This window comes from Rhinoderma darwinii, chromosome 8 (genome assembly GCF_050947455.1).
Source record: "Rhinoderma darwinii isolate aRhiDar2 chromosome 8, aRhiDar2.hap1, whole genome shotgun sequence".
Lineage (NCBI taxonomy): Eukaryota > Metazoa > Chordata > Amphibia > Anura > Rhinodermatidae > Rhinoderma > Rhinoderma darwinii.
Window position 1 is genome coordinate 71,979,225 of NC_134694.1, and position 20,255 is coordinate 71,999,479.

The following is a 20,255-nucleotide window of genomic DNA, read 5'->3' on the forward strand; positions in this document are numbered from 1 at the left end:
CTGACCCACTTTACTATTACGAACAAGACTCGTCAGGAGTTTACCCCTATAATATTCACTATTGTTATGACACCCCTCGCAGAACGGATAATATTGATATTCATGGCATTTCAGTGGGCAAGAGTAACCATAATATTGGATTGTACGTTGTCATCCTTTCCTGTGCGCATCCTCTTGTCTCCCTGCCTGTGATCCAGTCTGTACGTTCTGATATCGGCAACACTTCCTACTATAAGGTTAACCCTTCCAAATTCTAAACATAGGAGTAGACCGCTCTATGCAACAATTACTTGCTTCACGATTAATGGCAGGATGGTTCCTTAACATATTTGGGCATTTCCCTGACGAGTCCTAGTTCAGACCTGTTTGTTAAGAATTGTCTTTCCCTGTTGCCTAAGATAACCCGCCTCCTTGAGGTATTTTCTAAAACCCATGATTTTGTGAGCAGGTCGAACAGCCATTGTTAAAACGATACCGACAATTATTTTATGTTTTTCAAAATACTGTAATTCCTGTATCTACGGCCTTCCTACGCAAGCTACAAAGTTTGCTTACCAATTTTATCTGGGCTGGGAGGAAACCTAGTATTTGTTTCTCCACTATGGTCCGACCCTGGACTGCTGGGGGCATGGGAGTTCCAGATGTTAGAAAGTATTACATTGACAACATGAACTTAACATGGATCTCTTTAGAAAAAGATACAATAGGTGTTCGTTTAATCTCTCTTCTACACTCCAAAGGTCAGCAACCTTTTGGGATATTGCAATTAGATAGTCTGTTGCTATCTATTTTGCTTTTTACTGTTATATTTGAAAAATTAATAAAAATGTATTTTAAAAAAAGTACTTCATATCCATGGCTTCGTCTTTCAGAAATATGGATACGAAGGAAGGATACCATACCAGTTTCCAATAGGATGCACACGCCACAATGTATTAAAAGGGTGCACAGGTGAAAAATACTGATCGAAATGCCAGTCACATGTAGTGCACCATGCTGGCCAGTTGTCTATTGGTCAGACACACTGCCCGTCACCTTCTAAGTATATTACACTAAGTACTGGCACCCCTTTCTACCCCAACTTCACAAGACCAGACCGCATCCTGCAGAAATAATACTGTACACCTGATGACTCATTGATATTTTGTACGAAATACACAGGTTTGACACTAGTTGTGTCGCAGCTGTAACATTTCTATCTGTATTTTGTGCAAAGCAGTTAAATGTTTTACAGAGTCACAGCAGAGCATGCAAACATGAATGCGCTTTTGATATTACACAACCGGTCAAGTTTTCCCTTTCACATTAAACTGGCAGTGATAAATTCACGGAAGGGAAGGGTATATGGTGAAGTTCCATCCTCAATATAACATTCCTATAGAAACTACTGACCATGTTATTTTCTTACATGGTAATTGAGATGAGTACTAAGTGCCTTCTGTAGTACAGTTAATATAATATATGGTGAACACTTTTTATATTATATTTTTATATATATATATATATATATATATATATATATATATATATATATATATATATATGGTGCGCACTAGGGATGAGCGCTAATAACCTACCAGTCTGTTTGTAATGTGAACCGAATGAGGACATATAGATGCCAATAAGATGTTGTCCTATTTTGTCTCATACCAATTGCTCAAGAGCCACAAGGCAGCATGACCTCTTTTAGCAAGTACATTACCGTATAAAAAGGAGACAAGGAGCAGATTACATACCTCTTCATGATTAGTGGACATGAGATATTCACTTCTGTGATTTTCAACAGTTGTTGTTATTATGGAAGCATTGGTTACAGCAATACAGATGCAATTTCAGGGAGGGGTAAAATACTAACCATTGAAATCATGCCAACCGTTGTTTACAAGTGTAAAGTGATAGTTGGGTTTATTGTGATGCGTATTCTGAGCTGGTGACTCTCCTTAGGCTACATGCACACGTCCGTTTATATTTTGCGGTCCGTTAACAACGGCTCCGAAAAACACAGAGCGCAAACGGATGGCATCACGGACAGGAATAGGACCTTCTCTGAGTTTTGTGGCTTGGTCCCACGGCCCCTACACGGATCCATGAAAACCACGGTAGTGTGCATGGGGCCTTAGAAATGAGTGGGTCAGTGTGCCATCTGTTAAAAAAAAAGCAGCACGCCGACGAAAACAACGGTCATGTGCATGAGGTCTAAGGCGGGATTCACACGACGGGGTCCCGCCCGAGTATCGGCCGGTAAAATCTGCCATTTTGCCCGGCCGGTTTGCATAAAGTTTTGCATCCGTGCCGGGCCGGGCAGATCTGGACAGTGACATCAGCGGCAACTCCTGAAAGGGAATCCCCATGTGTTCGGGGATTCCGCTTCAGGAGTTTCCCTTGATGTCACTGCCCAGATATGGACAGAGACATCAAGTGCTCTGTCCAGGAGCGGAATCCCCGAAAAAACAGGGATTCCGCTCCTTCAAGGAGCTAAAGTGGGGCTAGCAGAGCAGGGAGATACCTCCCTGCTCTGCTATAGTGGCGTCGCTACAGTAGTAGTAGCAGCCCCAGCAGCTGCTAGCGGCGCCATGGAAGGTGTCGCCGGGCCAGGGCGCTTTTAACAAGCGGGAAGGGAGCCAGCGCAGCGCTCCCTCCACCTGCTGTACACCCCGGCCCTGCCACACAGTGTACAGCGTAGCCATTTGTCCGAATGGCAGCAACTCCTCCTCCTCACATGCACTCTGCGCTGTGAGGAGGAGATAGAGCGCAAGCCACGGAAAACCCGGCCATCACTCGGGACACATTCCGGTGATGGCGATGTATTACCCGGCCCCATAGACTTCTATGGGGGCCGGGTACCCGGGCGAAAATAGAGCATGTCCTACTTTTTGACGGCCGGTTTTCCCGGCCGTCAAAAAATCGGTCGTGTGGATAGCCCCATTAGGGGTCTATTATTCCTAATGCAGCCGGGTGCCGGCCGATTTATGAACGGCCGGCACCCGGTCGGGAAAACCTGTCGTGTGAATGAGGCCTAAGGGTATATGACCTGCTATATGTGAATAACACTGACCTGCACTGACCACCGACAGATCAAATATTGGGGATAGGCCATCAATTTTTAGGGACTGGGACAACCCCTTTAAAGCAAAATGAATGTTTGTAAAGTTTTGCATAGCCTTTTGAAACAGAGTTGTGAAAAAACGTACAATCCTTTTAACGAGAACCTGTCAATGCCAAAATATTTTAAGGGTCATGGTGCAGATTTGCCACGTTTTTTGCCAGTGGCCGAAAACAGCAAAAAAAGGCATGCGTTTTCACAGCAATTTCCGTGCTGTCAATCTGCGGCAAATCGCAGTAAAAAATGCATGCAGTTTTTTCCGTGTAGTTCTATGTGGCGCGGCAAATTTGCACCGTGTGAATACACCCTTAGGCCTCAAGCCCACTTCAGTTATTTTCTTCAGTGTGCCATCTGGTTTTTTTAACGGATAGCACACTGACACATTTTAACGGAACCGCGTGGCCGTTGTAAAAAAATAGGACAGGTCCTATTCCTTATGTGTAATTACGGACACTAGTCTCCATAGGTTCTATTTTCACTGCCTTATTTACCTGTTAGTTCCGTATTAAATCATTAGGTATAAGGCATTGTGTCTGACAATAATTCCCTTTACCAGGCCTTGCGACAGACATATCAGCACAGCTTATAACTGACTTAAGAGTCCACAACGTTTATGAACTCCATTTTTGGCATGGGTGTAAAACACAAAACCCCTATAGGCATTATCGAGGTGAGGTTTGATATATGTCACTCAACAATAATAGGATTCAGTCCTCTAGCAAGGTATAATTGTATATGTAACTAGTCTCTCATGATGTGACATGCTACTTTATGAATAATATCATATACACATGTATATAGGTACGGATACAAAATACCCTGTGTGTAGAGAGAAATTAGATTTTAATATATTAACATACATAGTAGTTTAATAACCGAAAAATTAAACCGTTGTAGTTTGGCACCAGCACAATATCTTGTTGGGGAGTACACAAAGTTTACAGGTTGATTTAGAAATAATTGACTTATTATGACAAAGTTAATCTGCAACATGTCACCTGGTTTTTCTGGTGAAAGTTTAAAAAGAGGTTTTTGGGCCAGTAAAAATTGATGGCCTATCCTCCGGATATTCCATCAATAGCTGATGGGTCGGGGTCCGACTCCAGGGACCCTCGCCGATCAGCTGTTTTGAAGGGGGTGCAGTGCTCGTATGAGCACTGCTTCCCCTTCATTTCTTTTTTGCTCATTTCATTTCTTCAGCACGCATGTAGCTGCGATTCACAGGTATTGCAGCCTTTTCTCTCATTGAATGGGATAAAAGGCTACAATACCTGTGAATCTCTGCTACATCTGTTTTTGCGATTCACAGAGAGCAAGAAGAAATGAAAGGGAAGCAGCACTCGTACGAGCGCTGCACCCCATTAAAAACAGCTGACGGCAGGGGTCCCGGTAGTCGTACCCATCAGCTATTGATGGCCTATACTGAGGATAGGCCATACATTTTTACTTGCTGGAAAATGCCTTTAATACAAAAAAATGAAATGGGAATTTGTTTTATATGGCCCTATTCCAAGCTGGTTTAAAGAGGCTCTGTCACCAGATTTTGCAACCCCTATCTGCTATTGCAGCAGATCGGCGCTGCAATGTAGATTACAGTAACGTTTTTATTTTTAAAAAACGAGCATTTTTGGCCAAGTTATGACCATTTTTGTATTTATGCAAATGAGGCTTGCAAAAGTCCAAGTGGGCGTGTTTAAAGTAAAAGTCCAAGTGGGCGTGTATTATGTGCGTACATCGGGGCGTTTTTACTACTTTTACTAGCTGGGTGTTCTGACGAGAAGTATCATCCACTTCTCTTCAGAACGCCCAGCTTCTGGCAGTGCAGACAGCGTGTTCTCGAGAGATCATGCTGTGACGTCACTCACAGGTCCTGCATCGTGTCGGACGAGCGAGGCCACATCGGCACCAGAGGCTACAGTTGATTCTGCAGCAGCATCGGCGTTTGCAGGTAAGTAGCTACATCGACTTACCCGCAAACGCCGATGCTGCTGCAGAATCAACTGTAGCCTCTGGTGCCGGTGTGTCCTCGCTCGTCCGACACGATGCAGGACCTGTGAGTGACGTCACAGCGTGATCTCTCGATAACACGCTGTGTATCTGCACTGCCAGAAGCTGGATGATACTTCTCGTCAGAACGCCCAGCTAGTAAAAGTAGTAAAAACGCCCCGATGTACACACATAATACACGCCCACTTGGACTTTTGCAAGCCTCATTTGCATAAATACAAAAATGGTTATAACTTGGCCAAAAATGCTCGTTTTTTAAAAATAAAAACGTTACTGTAATCTACATTGCAGCGCCTATATGCTGCAATAGCATATAGGGGTTGCAAAATCTGGTGACAGAGCCTCTTTAAACTTAACTATATGTAAATCTAAACTCATAATTTTGGGCAGTGTTCATTATAATCTTATTAACAACCCACTCCATTTAACTTAAAAAAAAAAAAAAATTTGCTTTGACTGCACTTTACTCCAGTTTGCTACTTCCTCATGACCCACATCATATTGACTGAGATTCGAGAATCTGACATCTGAGCTGCTGTTTGCAAAGTACTCACACTGAAAAGCTGCTTAAACGGTTATTCCCATCGCAGACATTTATGGTATATCCACAGGATATGTCATGAATGTCTTATAGATTCAAGTCACATGGGAGTTATGGAAACAGTCAAGCAGCGCTTGCCCGGCTATTTCCATAACTCCCATAGAACATAAATGGAGGGAGTTGCCACCAGTCATTTTTTTTGGGCTTTTGACTAATAAGTGGTCGGACATGATGAAAACAAAATATCTCTTACTCCTTCGCTCCCCAGTTAAAATTGGTCACTATTTATAGATTTCATGACACAAGCAGGTACATGATCCTACTTATTGAGCCCAAAATTCATCTTTCTGAACCCCTGATGAGGAGGGGATCCGTTATCAAAACCAATACAACCTGATTATTGATATTTTGGGTGGAGGTGTGCTTTAAATTGGCATTTATGATATACAGCTAAGAGAAACCATGAGTAGAGCCTCAATGTATTTGCCCTTTACATTAATGTTGAGGCAAAAAGTGTGCTTCCCTCCTTTTAACGCCAATCGTGGTCATGTTAAATTGGTAATATTGAGAGGGACTTGAAGGACTTTGATCTTTTTTTCACCTGGAGGACTCTACATGTGATGTATTAGCTGCTATTTGAGATTTCCCTCTGCACCCCATGTAAATGATACTAGGAATGAATGGGGTTGCACATTATGAATCAATACACAAAAATTCTCTTAAAATTATTTTATATATGTGTTTTTACATGTTCCTAATCTTACCAGATATATGAATGGAAGTGGTTTACTAGTATATATCCCTTGCTAATAATAATAATTGCCTATGCTGAATTTTCAGGTTAATGGAATGAACCTTAGCAATGTGTCCCACAACCAAGCAATCGCCCTGCTCCGGCAGCCTTCTTCTGTCTTATACCTCACTGTCCTGCAAGAGAAAGGTTTCTCACAAAGGTCTCAACAAGCAGAGGCAACTAATACAGCTAGTGCCTGCAAAGAAGTTATCCAAGTCGCCCTACTGAAGCGTGATCAGTCAGAACCTCTAGGGATCAAGCTGGTTAGAAAGACAGAGGTGCCTGGAGTTTTTGTTCTGGATTTGCTGGATGGTGGCCTTGCTGCCAAGGATGGAAAACTAAAGTGTAACGATAAGGTCTTATCCATTAATGGACATGATCTCAGACATGGGACTCCTGAGACGGCAGCGCAGATTATCCAGGTAATAATATATCCTACATTGTGACAGTACACAGATATTGGCCGTGTTTAACCAGAGATCAGAGCTTGTTTGCTCCATTCACAAGGAGCAACGATCATTTAGTATGGGGTGACGAACTGTTGGCCATACATATTCCTGTTTACACAGCGAGATGTGCTGCCGACTAGCAACAGTTTATCGGCTAATCTTTTACGTTCATTCTGCTTGATCACCCAATTATTGGTTTGTGTACAAGAGTTTTTAGTCTATCTTTTAGTTCAATACTGAAATTGGGGTGCTTGATGTTTCTAGAGACAGTATTTGCCTGTACTAGACAGAACTGCCGGTTTTCAGCTGTAAGATGTGATGGTGGCCTTGAAAATCATCTTTTCTTCATGTTTAACCCCACACCCCATATTTGATTTTAGATGGAATGTATCATAAGAAAATAACTTGACTTAATTTTTTTTTATTTTAATAATGACATTATTTATGTTTTTTTTATGACACAACGTTCATTTAAAACACTGCGCTATGTAGTTCTGCAATGTTGTGTTAAATCTGCTCTGCTTACCTTGTTAATGGAACTTCAGATTGATATTGTTTTGTATGTCATCTTTTAGATGAGTGAAGCACGGGTTAACTTTGTGGTCCTTCGGCAAAGTACTATGCAGCCCATGGAAGTAAATGAAGAAGCAACTTCATCTGGAAGCAGCAGCAGCAGTAGCAATGGGGAAAGTCCAGTCCATGCACGCAAGAGGCCAAGTCTACATCCATGTAGAAGGAAGTCCACAAAAAGGGTTATTATTTACCATATGGTTTGCCACAGTGTGACCAGAAAGTGGATGCTACATTTTACTGGCTTTAAAGCATTTATTGGAAAGGGGATGCACCAGTTCTTGTTCCTTAGAGGCCAGCTACGTTAGACAATTTAAAACCCTATTAGGAACAGGTTAACATGAAGGCATTAGCACAGATCTACACACAAACTTTATGTAGCGAGATTGTAAAAATTGGACAATCAAGTGACTGCTGCAGTACAGAAGAATATTTTTACGTTCGCTACAACTCTGTGCACCCCTGTGGACTGCAGCTGTCACTCCATAGTAAAAATTGGAGAATCTCGCTACAAAAACTCGTTTTGTGTAGCCCGGGCCTTAGGTGTGGAATTTAATGCTTAACCTTTTTGTCCTCTGACCTGACTTACATGATGGGCATACAAATGAGAAAGCTGTTGGCCAAGCACTCATGTGGCCGACCGCTATCTCTCCTGCCTTCCCTATAAACATGCAAATTCAGATGTGTATAGACCTTTAATTGATACTCCGACCAATAAGGATGGGTTTACACGTGATGGAAATTATGTGGAGTGTCCATGAGATTTGAATAAATCATCCACATGCTGCTGAACATTTTCCGGACAGAAATCAGAGCATGCTGCGTCTTTTCAAAATCGTTCCGTTCTGGATGTTCTCTGCGGATTTCAGCCTTTTCAATAAAGAAAGGGGTGAAATCTGCAGCAAAATCCGCACATAAAACGTGAGTAAATTGCTGCGGAAAAATATTCAGCATTTCCGCCTCGTGTTATATATATTGGGCAGATGCAGGAGCTTAAGTTCAGCCAAACAAATATGTTTTAATAGAGGGGGCTGATAAATGGCTGTTAGACGCCCCTGGTGCTGTTGATTCCCAAGGTATTGGTAAGGTTAGACGGGTTGTCTAAAATTAGAATAATTTTTTTGTTTTGTACTGCAGCTCAGCCCTATTCCCTGTAAAATCCAAACCTGTTAGATTCTTACCCCCTTTCATCTCCGCCGCTATTCCCCTGAATGCTGCGATCAAAGCTGAATGCAGCATTCAAGGGGAAAATGAGAAGGGGGATGCCACTTGGATCGCGACACAGGGAATCCCTGTGACGCGATTGGGGGACATACCATATATGGGCAGACAGCCCAGGGTCCATTCAAGGACCCCAGGGCTGTCTTGCCATATTTTCTGTAGTTAGGGCATACTTGCCCTATCCGTACACAGGCTAATGAACTGGTATATAGATATATGCCAGTACATTAAAGTTTACAAATAAAAAAGTAAAAACATAGTGATGTTAAATTAAAAAAATACACATGCACATTTTTTACAATAAACCTTAAAATAAGTCTCAATACATAAAATATACACACATTCAGTATTGGAGCGGCCATAATAACCTGCACAACAAATTTTTTGTGGCGTTTGATTTGTACGCTATAAAAAAAGAATATAAAAACGTCTTTCACTTATTAATCTAAGGCACGAGGTGTGATGAATTTAACCTCCACGTGCCTCACATTAATAGTAATTAACCCCATCATGTAGCTTACATATTAACCCAATGTTGTCCATTATGACTGAGAAACATGATGGGGGTTAATTACTATTAAAGAGAACCTTTCACCTGCCCATACATGTGCAGCATGTAATAGGCAGGGCTGCACAAACCCTGGGGCCCTTTACATTTTTTCCCTACCCTCCTCCGTTATTTAAATATCGTTGCCGTTCTATTTGGCGCCCGATATTTAAATAACCCCCTGAACGGTCAAGAGCTGGAGGGAGGAAAGCGTGTGCATGCGCAGCTCGGAGCTGTGCGCACACGCTCTCATTCACTCTTCAGCTCTCGGCAGACAAGACTGTGATCTCTCGTGAGCGATCACACAGTCTTGTCCTTGTCTGCCGAAAGCTAGTGAGTGAGTGCGCATGCGCACACACGCTCTCCTCTCTCCACCTCTTGCTGTGAGACTGTCCACAGCTGATTGGACAGTGTGACAGCCATAGTAACACGCCCCCTTGCCATTACACGCCCCATTGACAGTTCAGGGGGTTATTTAAATATTGGGCGCCAAATATAACTGCACCGACATCTAAATAACGGAGGAGGGTAGGGAAAAAATGTAAAGTGCCCCAGGGTTTGTGCAGCCCTGGCTATTACATGGTGCACTCAGCTGCACATGTACGGGCAGGTGAAAGGTTATCTTTAATGTGAGGCACATTCAAAATTCATCACACCACATGCCCCACATCAGAAAGTGGAAGAACTTATTTTTTTTTTATTAGTTGGCAAAGTATCGTTTTGGTATTGAAAATTGAACTACTACACACCGTATCGGTATCGAAGTCCAAATTCTGGTATCGTGACAACTCTATTATAGTGTAGTGTTTGATTAGTATAGAGGATATACAGTATGTACAAGTGTCAACATCACAAACTGTGCAAAGCAGAACCACAACTCAACATGGTGTTATTTGCATTAAATATAGGACCTGCCTCAGGCAAATTTAGCAATGGAGAAAATGGTCAACCTGAAGAAAGAGCCAAGAGAGTCTCTGGGGATTACCATAGGAGGAGGACGAGATCATAAGAATAAACTCCCTATCTATGTCTCCAGTGTTCAGCCAGTGGGGTGTCTATTCAGAGATGGCAGAATAAAGAAAGGTAATATGGGATAAGGCATTTGTGGATTATATGGGCTGCTATGTTAATCGCTGACAGGGAGGAATTAATTAAAATGAACATTTTTAAGGTAGATTTGTTCTTTACATGTACAGAATCATAATTTCTTTCATTTTTACATGGGCTTGGATGTGGTAAAATTTGATTACGTGACTACAGCCATCTCCCTTTTGAGAGTCTGTTAAGAAAATTGTGATATAAAAAGTGTCGTTTTTGGGTAAATTTTCTTCGAATGAAAATAGCGCAAATTTTAGCAGACTACCATTTCTGTAAATGGTGCAAAAATCTTTAAAAATGCAATGTTTATACATTGCCATATATCTGCTAAAAAATAACCATACTAGTATAGGGCATATAGAAATGCTATAAAGGGCAGCAGTTATATGTAGCAAGTGTGGTTGGCATGGGCGAATATTTCATTAAGTGATAAACACCTAGTAGATTGATATACACCTAGTAAACTCATGTGCTGGATAATAAAATGAAGTGTTTCTTACCACAATGATGATGACAAAACCCCTATACACCAGGTCTGACCTAGCATCAACTGACCAAAAATTGTCTGGCTTAAACGAAAATATTAAATGGAATGGGTGGACTACGGTAACCAGAATGATTAATAAAATAAGGGTTATTTCGTTTAGAAAAATGACGGTGGGGTGACCTAATAAGTATATGTATAAGTACATCAAAGGTCAATACAGAGATCTCTCTCATGATCTATTTATACCCAGGACCAGAACTATAACAAGGGGACATCCTCTATGAGGTTTCTACACCAAAATAGAAGGGGATTCTTTACTGTAAGAGCAGTGAGACTATTGACACTCTTCTCAAGAGCAAGTTGTTATTGTGAATTCACTGAAGAAGTTGAAAAGGGGCCTGGGTGCCTGTCTTGATCGTAATAATATTACAAGTTATGTTTACTAGATAACTGTAGATAGGTCATTTATCCAGGGATTTATTCCAATTGCCATATCGGAGTTGGGAAGCAATATTTCCCTAAGATGAGGAAAATTGGATTTTGCCTCATGGGGGTTTTGCCTTCCTCTGGATCAGCATTGCTGAATAATAGGATGGACGTATGTATTTTTTTGGGCATACAAACTATGATATTATGAGGTCACCAATGCATCTAAATGGCCACCGCTTAGTACTACAACTGATATATTAACTTTATGCTAATGAGTTTCTCAATGGACAACTGGGCGTGTTTTACTATATGACCAAGCATAAAGTAGCTATAGGTCATTAGAATAAAGTTAATATAGGTCATAACTTCCGTCAAAAATGATCGTTTTTCGAAATAAAAACACTGCTGCAATCTACATTACAGCGCCGATCACGTCATGTACAATATAGGGCACTTATAATGTGGTGACAGAGCCTCTTTAAAGGGGTTTTCCCATGAGAGACATATATGACATATACACGGGATATGTCATAAATGCCTCGGATGGGAAAACCCCTTTCAGTGTCAATGCACACGATGTGTATTACGTGCGGTAAAACCGCAGCGTAATACAGTTACCAGCATATGCAATGAGATTCCAGGGAATCTCCTGTCCACGCTGCAGTATTTTTCAGGATGTAAATTGACCCGCAATGCATATTTTCGAAATCGCGGTATGTCAAATTATTTCTGTCTCCCCAGTTATGCAGAAATACCCAGCAAAACCCACAGCATAAAACCGCTGCTAATTACACAGCAAAACGTAAAAACCGCACCGAAAAACAATTATTTTTTTTTGCTGCGAATTTCTTGCAGTTTCCAGCGGTTTTGCTGCGTATTTTCCGCAGTTAAATACGCAGCGTGTGCATGTAGCCTAAGGCTGGAATCCCACATGACTTTCTGGTTGCGTTTTTGTTTTTGGTCGTGTGGCTTTTAGGGTATGTGCACACACACTAATTACGTCCGTAATTGACGGACGTATTTCGGCCGCAAGTACCGGACCGAACACAGTGCAGGGAGCCGGGCTCCTAGCATCATACTTATGTACGATGCTAGGAGTCCCTGCCTCTCTGCAGGACAACTGTCCCGTACTGTAATCATGTTTTCAGCACGGGACAGTAGTTCCACGGAGAGGCAGGGACTCCTAGCATCGTACATATCTATGATGCTAGGAGCCCGGCTCCCTGCACTGAGTTCGGTCCACTACTTGCGGCCGAAATACGTCCGTCAATTACGGACGTAATTAGTGTGTGTGCACATACCCTTACAGTTGAAGTACATGGTTTCAATGTGCTTTACCTGTAATAACGGTTTTGCCGAAAAACACGGCGATACGTGGCAAAACACATGCAGTTTTTACCATGCGTTTTTTGCAGCAATTAAGGAGCACACAAAAATCATTCCAAAACTGCAGTAAAAACGCAATCAAAAGCCATGTGGGATTCCAGTCTTAGGCCTTGTTCACACACTGCATATTTTGCATGTACTTTTTAAACTAAAACAAAACTAAACAGAACAAATATATAAAGGAAGGTCTTATAGGTCTGCTCTCGTGGATCCAGTTCTGGTTTTGGCTTAAAAATGCATGCAAAATATGCACTGTTTGAACATGGCCTAAGAGTGTACTCACCTAGTACGGTTTGGCAGCGTTTTATGCTGCGTGGCCGGAAAATTGCATGTGTCTTTCTGTGCGGTTTTCGGTCGCGAAGAAAAGCCGGACTGTGTGTAAACACCCTAAGGTGTAAACACTGCGGATAATCTACAGCGTATTACAGTAGCAGCAGTGTGGATGAGATTTTAACAGATCTTGTCCCCACACTGAAAAAATGCACATAAATTGACCTGCGGTGCAGTTTCTTCAACCGCAGCATGTAAACTAATGCTCAGGAATCGCAGCATTTCTGTTGCGGGTTTGCCCATTGAATTCAATGGGGTGCTTAAACCCACAACAAAGTGGTGTGTGTTGCGACATTTGCGGCGGAATCACAGCGATTCCGCCCTCGAAAATCGCAAGTAAGTAAAAAAAATAAATAAATAAAGTTATAGTTCCCTGCCTCTTCTCCAGTGCGGCCTCCTGGGATCACAGGCTGCAGCGGTCACATGACCTGCAACGTCATCCCAGGAGGCCGGACTGCACGCAGAGAAGCGGGGGGGTGGAGTATGAACTTTTTTGTTACCTTTCCAGCGCTGCTTTACGCAGCGGAAATTCTGCCGGATAAACGCACAACAATGTGGTTCGATCTTTCGGACGGCATTCCATGCGGTGTTCAGGGCGGATACGCTGCGAAGGTTGACTATGTGTGTTCCTACCCTAAGACTTGTTGTTACTATTTAGGTCAAATAATAATTAGGCCAGTTAGTGCTTATACTGGTAATTGGTGCTATTTTAACTAACTATTTTCCAACCATATGGGAAATTCTTTATATATTTTCTCTGCTCCATTATTTTTATTTGCGGCATTTAAGTTATATTCATCCAATAATGTGATGTGTGGGTGTTTTAAGCTGTCAGTCTGAGAAATATTTTTTGCGTTTTTATTCTGATTTTTACAATAAATTGTGTTTTTGTTTTTTTTTAATCAAAAGCCTTTTGCTTCAGTCCCTAGTTTTCGGGGTAATGTAGACATTCAGTTGCTACTGACAGAGTCTGGAGATGGTATATTGCATGTCAACACAATTTATGAACGTGAAGAAAAATATGCTTCTCTTTATAGGCGATGTGCTTCTCAGTATCAATGGGGTTGACTTGACTTGTCTGAGTTATCTGGATGCGGTGTCGGCACTGAAGTCAAATGCTGCATCACACGCTGTGGTCCTGAAGACCCTGGAATTAGTCGTTCCGGAGAGACATGGAGAGACTTCAGAAGGAGGTGGTGTTGAAGTCACAAGAGACCCTGGGGGCATCTGGTCTCCTCTTTGGGTCCACTGGTTTAGTCTTCCTAAGTATGTAGTAACCAGTTTAAATATATGTATTACTCACAATGTTATACTTTAGTATTAAGATGTTTCCTCTTCTTCGTGGCAGCTCCCTGCACTGGTGTCGGCACATTTCATTACGGAAGAGTACTTTTGAAAGTTGGGGTTTCAGCATTGTTGGAGGTTATGAGGAGACTAAGGGGAATCAACCTTTCTTCATCAAAACTATAGTGCCTGCTACACCAGCTTTTTTCGATGGACGGTTAAAGTAGGTGAAATTTTGGTTTATAACCTGTAACATAAAAAGGAAAATGCAGAGTTCATTTATGGCTGATAGGTGCAAGGTTGAGAACTGTGACATACACATTTTGCTCAAAATTAATTTTCAATCTGATGGTGTGTGTATTTTTTTATTTTTTTATGAAGCATTCGCATGAAAATATTCCTAAAATGTATTTTTTCTGTTTGTAAACACACACGTGCTTCAGGTTTCTTTTTTTCCCCACACTTTGCAATAACTAAACACTACTCCCACATTGAAATTGCAACACCAAGAAGGGCAAGCCGTAAGGTTATGCAAATCGAGGAAGTAGCAGCTGTCGCTAAGATCTGCAAATGATAACATTTTCAAGCACCAATCTGTGGCATGTGGGAGGGTCATAAAGGCAGCTTGAAAACATCGTTTTCATAGCCAAATGGAACCTCCAAAATCGGATCAAGTGTAGGATGATTGTGTGATGCCTCCTGTTCGTCGATGTTCCAGTTATCACTTGTCGCAAACTGAGAGGGACAGAATCCTTGAACTGAGAGACCTTAGTTTATCACTGCGGCACATCGCTACATGCCTAGTTTGAGATGTCAGGACTGTCCAACGATGCGTGTCCCAGACGTTGGGTTAACAACTTTGTCCAATTTTACTTGTAGTACGTCAAATCCCAAGCCTAGGGCGGCAACCTGTGTCGATACAAACAAACAGAAAGCGTTTGCACAACATTGGGCTATGAGACATGATCTGGAGATCATGTGGGCAACGCCATGAAAAGGCCTTCACAAGGGAACATCACACCGGTCCTACTCCTGGAATTATGGTGTGGAATAGCATACTGTACGGGAGCCGGACCCCTCTACTCTTTATTTTAGGTACACGAACTGCTCTGCGTTACATTGATTTGTTTGTGGAACCGGTCGTACAGCCATTTGTCCAAAGTGTCCCAGTTGCTGTTTTTCCAACAGGACAACGCCAGGCCGCGTGTTGCTTGTGCTGTGAGCAGCCTGCGTGGCCTAATCGTGATACCATGGCCTGCAGCGTCTTGTCTCCCATCGACCACATCTGGGACGTCATTCGTTAGCAATTGCAAAGGGAGCTGCGCATCTTGATGATTTGCGTGTCCAAGTGCATTCAGTGTGGCACAATATTCCTCCACCATTAATAACCTCATTGATAGCATGCCAAGGCATGTAAGTGCATGTATTTCTGTGTTAGGCGCTCATGCTCGATACTGAATAAATCAAGGTGCTTGGAATATTTTGTTTACATTTTTAATCATTTGCATATTATTAACATGTCTATCGATCCTGTGATTTCCACTATTCCAAAACTTTTCGTTCTTGGTGTTGCAATTTCAATGTTGAGGAGTGTATATTGGATTGATCGAGTATCTTGCTTTTCCAATTTATTAGCATTAAAGGGATTTTCCCATAATCCTCACTTATGCACAGGACAGGTGATGTATGTCTGCTTGGTGAAGGTCCAACTGCTGGGACCCTCGCCAATCCTGAGAACAAGTGTCCCATGTGAATGGAGCGGTACTGGGCTTGGTTGGCCACAGTACCGCACCATTCACATGGGACACTGGATCGGTGGGTGTACCAGCTTTCGGACTCCCACCGATCATATTTATTACCTATACACAGGTTAGGCGACAGATGATGATTATCGGAAAACCACTTTTAAGCTTCATGTACACAGGAGGAGCCATAAGAGGTTGTTTGTCAGCACATGGAGTCCCTGCAAATCTGTACAGTACCATATTATGTTGTTGTTCTACCCTAGAAGCAATGTTATTGGGTAGAAAAGCCCCATAATTAATACAGTGTCTGATGGAACATGTCACAATTTTTTTTCTTTTGGATTAGTACAGAATTCAACAGAAAAAGTCTGTATAAAAATTAGAGGCATATAAAGGTACAGTAAGGCCCCATTCATGTCTACGGGCGCTGTATTAGGGTATGTGCACACACACTAATTACGTCCGTAAATGACGGACGTATTTCGGCCGCAAGTACCGGACCGAACACAGTGCAGGGAGCCGGGCTCCTAGCATCATACTTATGTACAATGCTAGGAGTCCCTGCCTCTCTGCAGGACAACTTTCCCGTACTGTAATCATGTTTTCAGTACGGGACAGTAGTTCCACGGAGAGGCAAGGACTCCTAGCATCGTACATAAGTATGATGCTAGGAGCCCGGCTCCCTGCACTGTGTTCGGTCCGGTACTTGCGGCCGAAATACGTCCGTCATTTACGGACGTAATTAGTGTGTGTGCACATACCCTTACAGAGCTGTATTGTACGGAGCTGTATTACAGCCATTTGCATGCAACTTTATTCTTGGTGAACATTATACTTGAATAGCACTGTGTGGCTGCGTTATCGTGTATCAGTAGTAAGTAGCACCACCGCTGCAATAAAATAAATAAACTGCTCGTTGTACTGTTATATATAATTGGGATCCTTGGTTTATTCAATTTACTATCCTATTTTCCTAGAAGAAAACTCTGTGGCTAACATCCATTGTGTGGTTTTTATCCATTCTTCTATTTGGAGTTCTGGAACTAATCCTTGACTCTGCGCTTTCTCTCTAGGTGCGGAGACGAGATCGTTGAAGTAAATGGAGTGTTTGCTATTGGCATGAGCAATGCAGAGCTGATCCCCATGTTGAAAGAGCAGAAGAACAGAGTGACACTGACCGTCGTCTCTTGGCCTGGAAGTCTGGTGTAATTGCTGGAAAAGATACTTCATGTTTGTAAAATCTCTTTGCACAACTGCAGAATCAGCTGGACTCTTTTTGCCTTCTTTTCATTAATTTTCTTGTTTGTGAAGTTCTTATCAATATCATTTTGAGTTCTCTCTGCTCTCCAAGTATAAAATGTAGATAGTTGTACCAGAAACTGAAAGCCCCCATAATCCCAGTTGATCAGTTCAGCATTAGAAGACATTGATCAGGTTACATTGTGCAGCAATGATTCTGTAGTACTCTGAGATACGACATCTCAACCTGATTTTGCACTTCCACTAAACCTTCTAACACCGGACCATGCTTACCTTATCCTTTTTATCTTTAATAGCTGACGATTACCTTTTAAAGTGTAATTTTAAATTATTGCCTTTCATTTTAAAGAGGATTTCTAAAAAGAAAAAAAAATTGCACTTTTATTTTATTAAATAACTATGACCCAGACAGACTTGGCAGCATCTGCTTCCACTGCATGTTCTGTAGAGTTGGACATCAATCAACTTCCTACATAATCAATGTGAGAGGTCAGTCACTTGCTTTCCTGCACCTGTTTGTTAGGGTAGTGAAGAGAATGTCCGTTTGCGTATCGTGCAGGTAAAGAGCCGGTGGTTCAAATCTCTGAATGCTGGCAGAAAGGTCCAAGTCCCAATGGAGGCTACGTCATTATTTAACACGGTCAGTTCCTATTTAACTAGTTAATATTGCCTACAACTCCTAATTATGGATCCTTACTATGGTCGGGGATGTTTGCCTGTGCTATGAAGACAACCTGCCACAGCACACACTGGTCATCTACGTGTTTGATGTTCGAAAGATACAGTGATTGTGTATTAGGCCTTTTGTAGTAAATTTCTGTGTAATGACATTACACTCAGCCATTACATCAATTATTTGTAGTAGATAAATGTAAATCCATCACGTGAATCAGCTTGTGGAGTGACCTGCTGACACTGAGCAGATTGTTTTTATAACGGTAAGGCCACACGAAGCGGCCCTGACATTGTCGCAACGCGGCTAACAACCGCCCCGGCACCGTGCTCGGTGCAGTCTGTCAGTGGCCGCACGTTAATGCGGGTAAACCGTCCCTTTATCTGCAACCTCGTGTGGCCATGAATTAATATACCCTTTATGGCGGGACAATTTTGCAAATTACAACAACTTACCCCCTATTCATTCTCTATGGCCGCGCCGGAAAAAGCCAAACACTGCATTCGGCTATCTCTGGCGCTCCCATAGAGAATGGATGGAATACTACTTAACAAGGTATTTAACAGCCGCTCCTACATAGTGCCAGCGCGGTTGTTGGCCGCGTTGCGATCGTGTCAGGGCCTCTCCGCGTGGCCTTACCCTAAAGGTACAAGTCTCTTCAATTAGTTGCATGATTGCTCCTGTCATAAGGTGAGGGAAAAATGTTCCCGCACAATAAATCTCAGCAGATTGTAAATAATATATTGAATTATAATTGAAAGCTAAGGATGTATTTACACGTGCCAGCTTAATTTAGCAAAACTTGCAGTTTTGCATAATTGTTACTGTGCAAAACCAATATGTGTGAATATATCTCTAGGAACTGGTCCTGATTTACAATTATTCAACTCAGGAAGATTTCATTATGAGAACTTGATTTTTATTTTTTTTAAATTGTAAAATAAAGTTTGGATACAAAAGTTACTATATCTTAAATATCACTTTGTGACTGGCTATGAACATGCAAATATCTCATTCACAATTGGGGTCTTGAAAGGTTTAGGCAGCTCAGCTGAGATGATTACTGTTCTAGAGATAGCGTGTGGATAATGGGCAGTAGGGGGGGAAGTAAATTGGCTTGTGCTCACAAATCTCATGCTTTAATCCATGATCGCTTTAATCCATGATCGCTTTAATCCATGATCGCTCACCGGCAGCCTCAGACGCAGCTTGTGAAGCAAATGATTAAGCTTTCCAAAAGGACACATACCTTCTCCAAGATCTACACCAAGGGAGACGTCTGCCACCGAGCAAAACCACCTGTTCACCCATCAACTAGGTCTATCCACCAGTCATTACAGGGCAAGCATATACTGATTAATCTGTATAGACAGGGTAAACTCACACGCAGCATATTTGTTGAGGAAATTTCTGCAACTCAAAATTAGTTCAATACATGTGAATGGATTTCTGCAAGCGCCATTCAGATGAACGAGTCGCAGACATTTCTGTACCAAATCGGCCATGTGTAAACCTATATCCTAAGAGTATGTTCACACAGTGGATTCGGGAGGCGAAAAATATCCAATGCAGATTTTTAACACGGATCCATCCCACTCAATGGAGCAAGCCATATGTGGAAATCTGCTGCATTTTCCATGGCAATAACGGACATCTCGAATCGCAACAATGTCCTATTGAAAACATTGGAAGTCGTTTTGTGGGTAGATTTCACATAGATTTAGGAACGGCACCTGTCTGGTCTCATCCGTAGGCTACGTTCACACCGCATACTTTCTGGCATATTTTGGTGCAGTATTACGTGCAGACATACACTTGAAATAAGCCCCTCAAACAGCTTCCCACTGATTGCAACAGGAAATACGAGGTGTAGTTCACGCTAAATTAAAAAAACGCTGCTTTGTTTTTTAAAGTCTGTTTTTTTTGTGTTCCGCAAGCGGATTTTTCTTATTTAAGGATATGTGCACACACAAAATAAACGTCTCAAAATACAAAGCCGTTTTCAAGGGAAAACGGCTCCTGATTTTCAGACAATTTTTAATCGGTCACGTTTTTCGCTGCGTTTTTGGAGCTGTTTTTCTATAAAGTCTATGAAAGACAGCTCCAAAAACGGCTGATTAAGGGACATGCACTTTTACATGGCCATTATTTTTTACGTGCCCGTTTTTTTAAAAACGTCACGTCCGAACAGAACGCTGTTTTTCCCATTGAAATCAATGTGCAGATGTTGAGGCGTTCTGCTTCCGATTTTTCAGCTGTAAAACGTCCGGAAAAATGGCTGAAAAGTTGGAAGCAGAACGCCTACAATCATCTGCTTATTGATTTCAATGGC

At 42.0% G+C, this 20,255-nt stretch overlaps 1 protein-coding gene across 2 annotated transcripts in view; it reads left to right on the forward strand.

Moving 5' to 3' along the window:
* The window catches only part of LOC142659523 (ligand of Numb protein X 2-like), a 105,842-nt gene extending 88,329 nt beyond the window's left edge, over nt 1-17,513 (forward strand). For both annotated transcript variants that reach the window (XM_075835733.1, XM_075835734.1), the window contains exons 5-10: nt 6,492-6,866; nt 7,469-7,645; nt 10,140-10,314; nt 13,999-14,227; nt 14,310-14,468; nt 17,064-17,513. In XM_075835733.1, the coding sequence (XP_075691848.1) occupies nt 6,492-6,866; nt 7,469-7,645; nt 10,140-10,314; nt 13,999-14,227; nt 14,310-14,468; nt 17,064-17,199 (1,251 nt within the window). In that variant the 3' untranslated portion in view covers nt 17,200-17,513. The remainder of the gene's footprint in view (nt 1-6,491; nt 6,867-7,468; nt 7,646-10,139; nt 10,315-13,998; nt 14,228-14,309; nt 14,469-17,063) is intronic.
* The last annotated feature ends 2,742 nt before the right edge of the window (nt 17,514-20,255 follow it).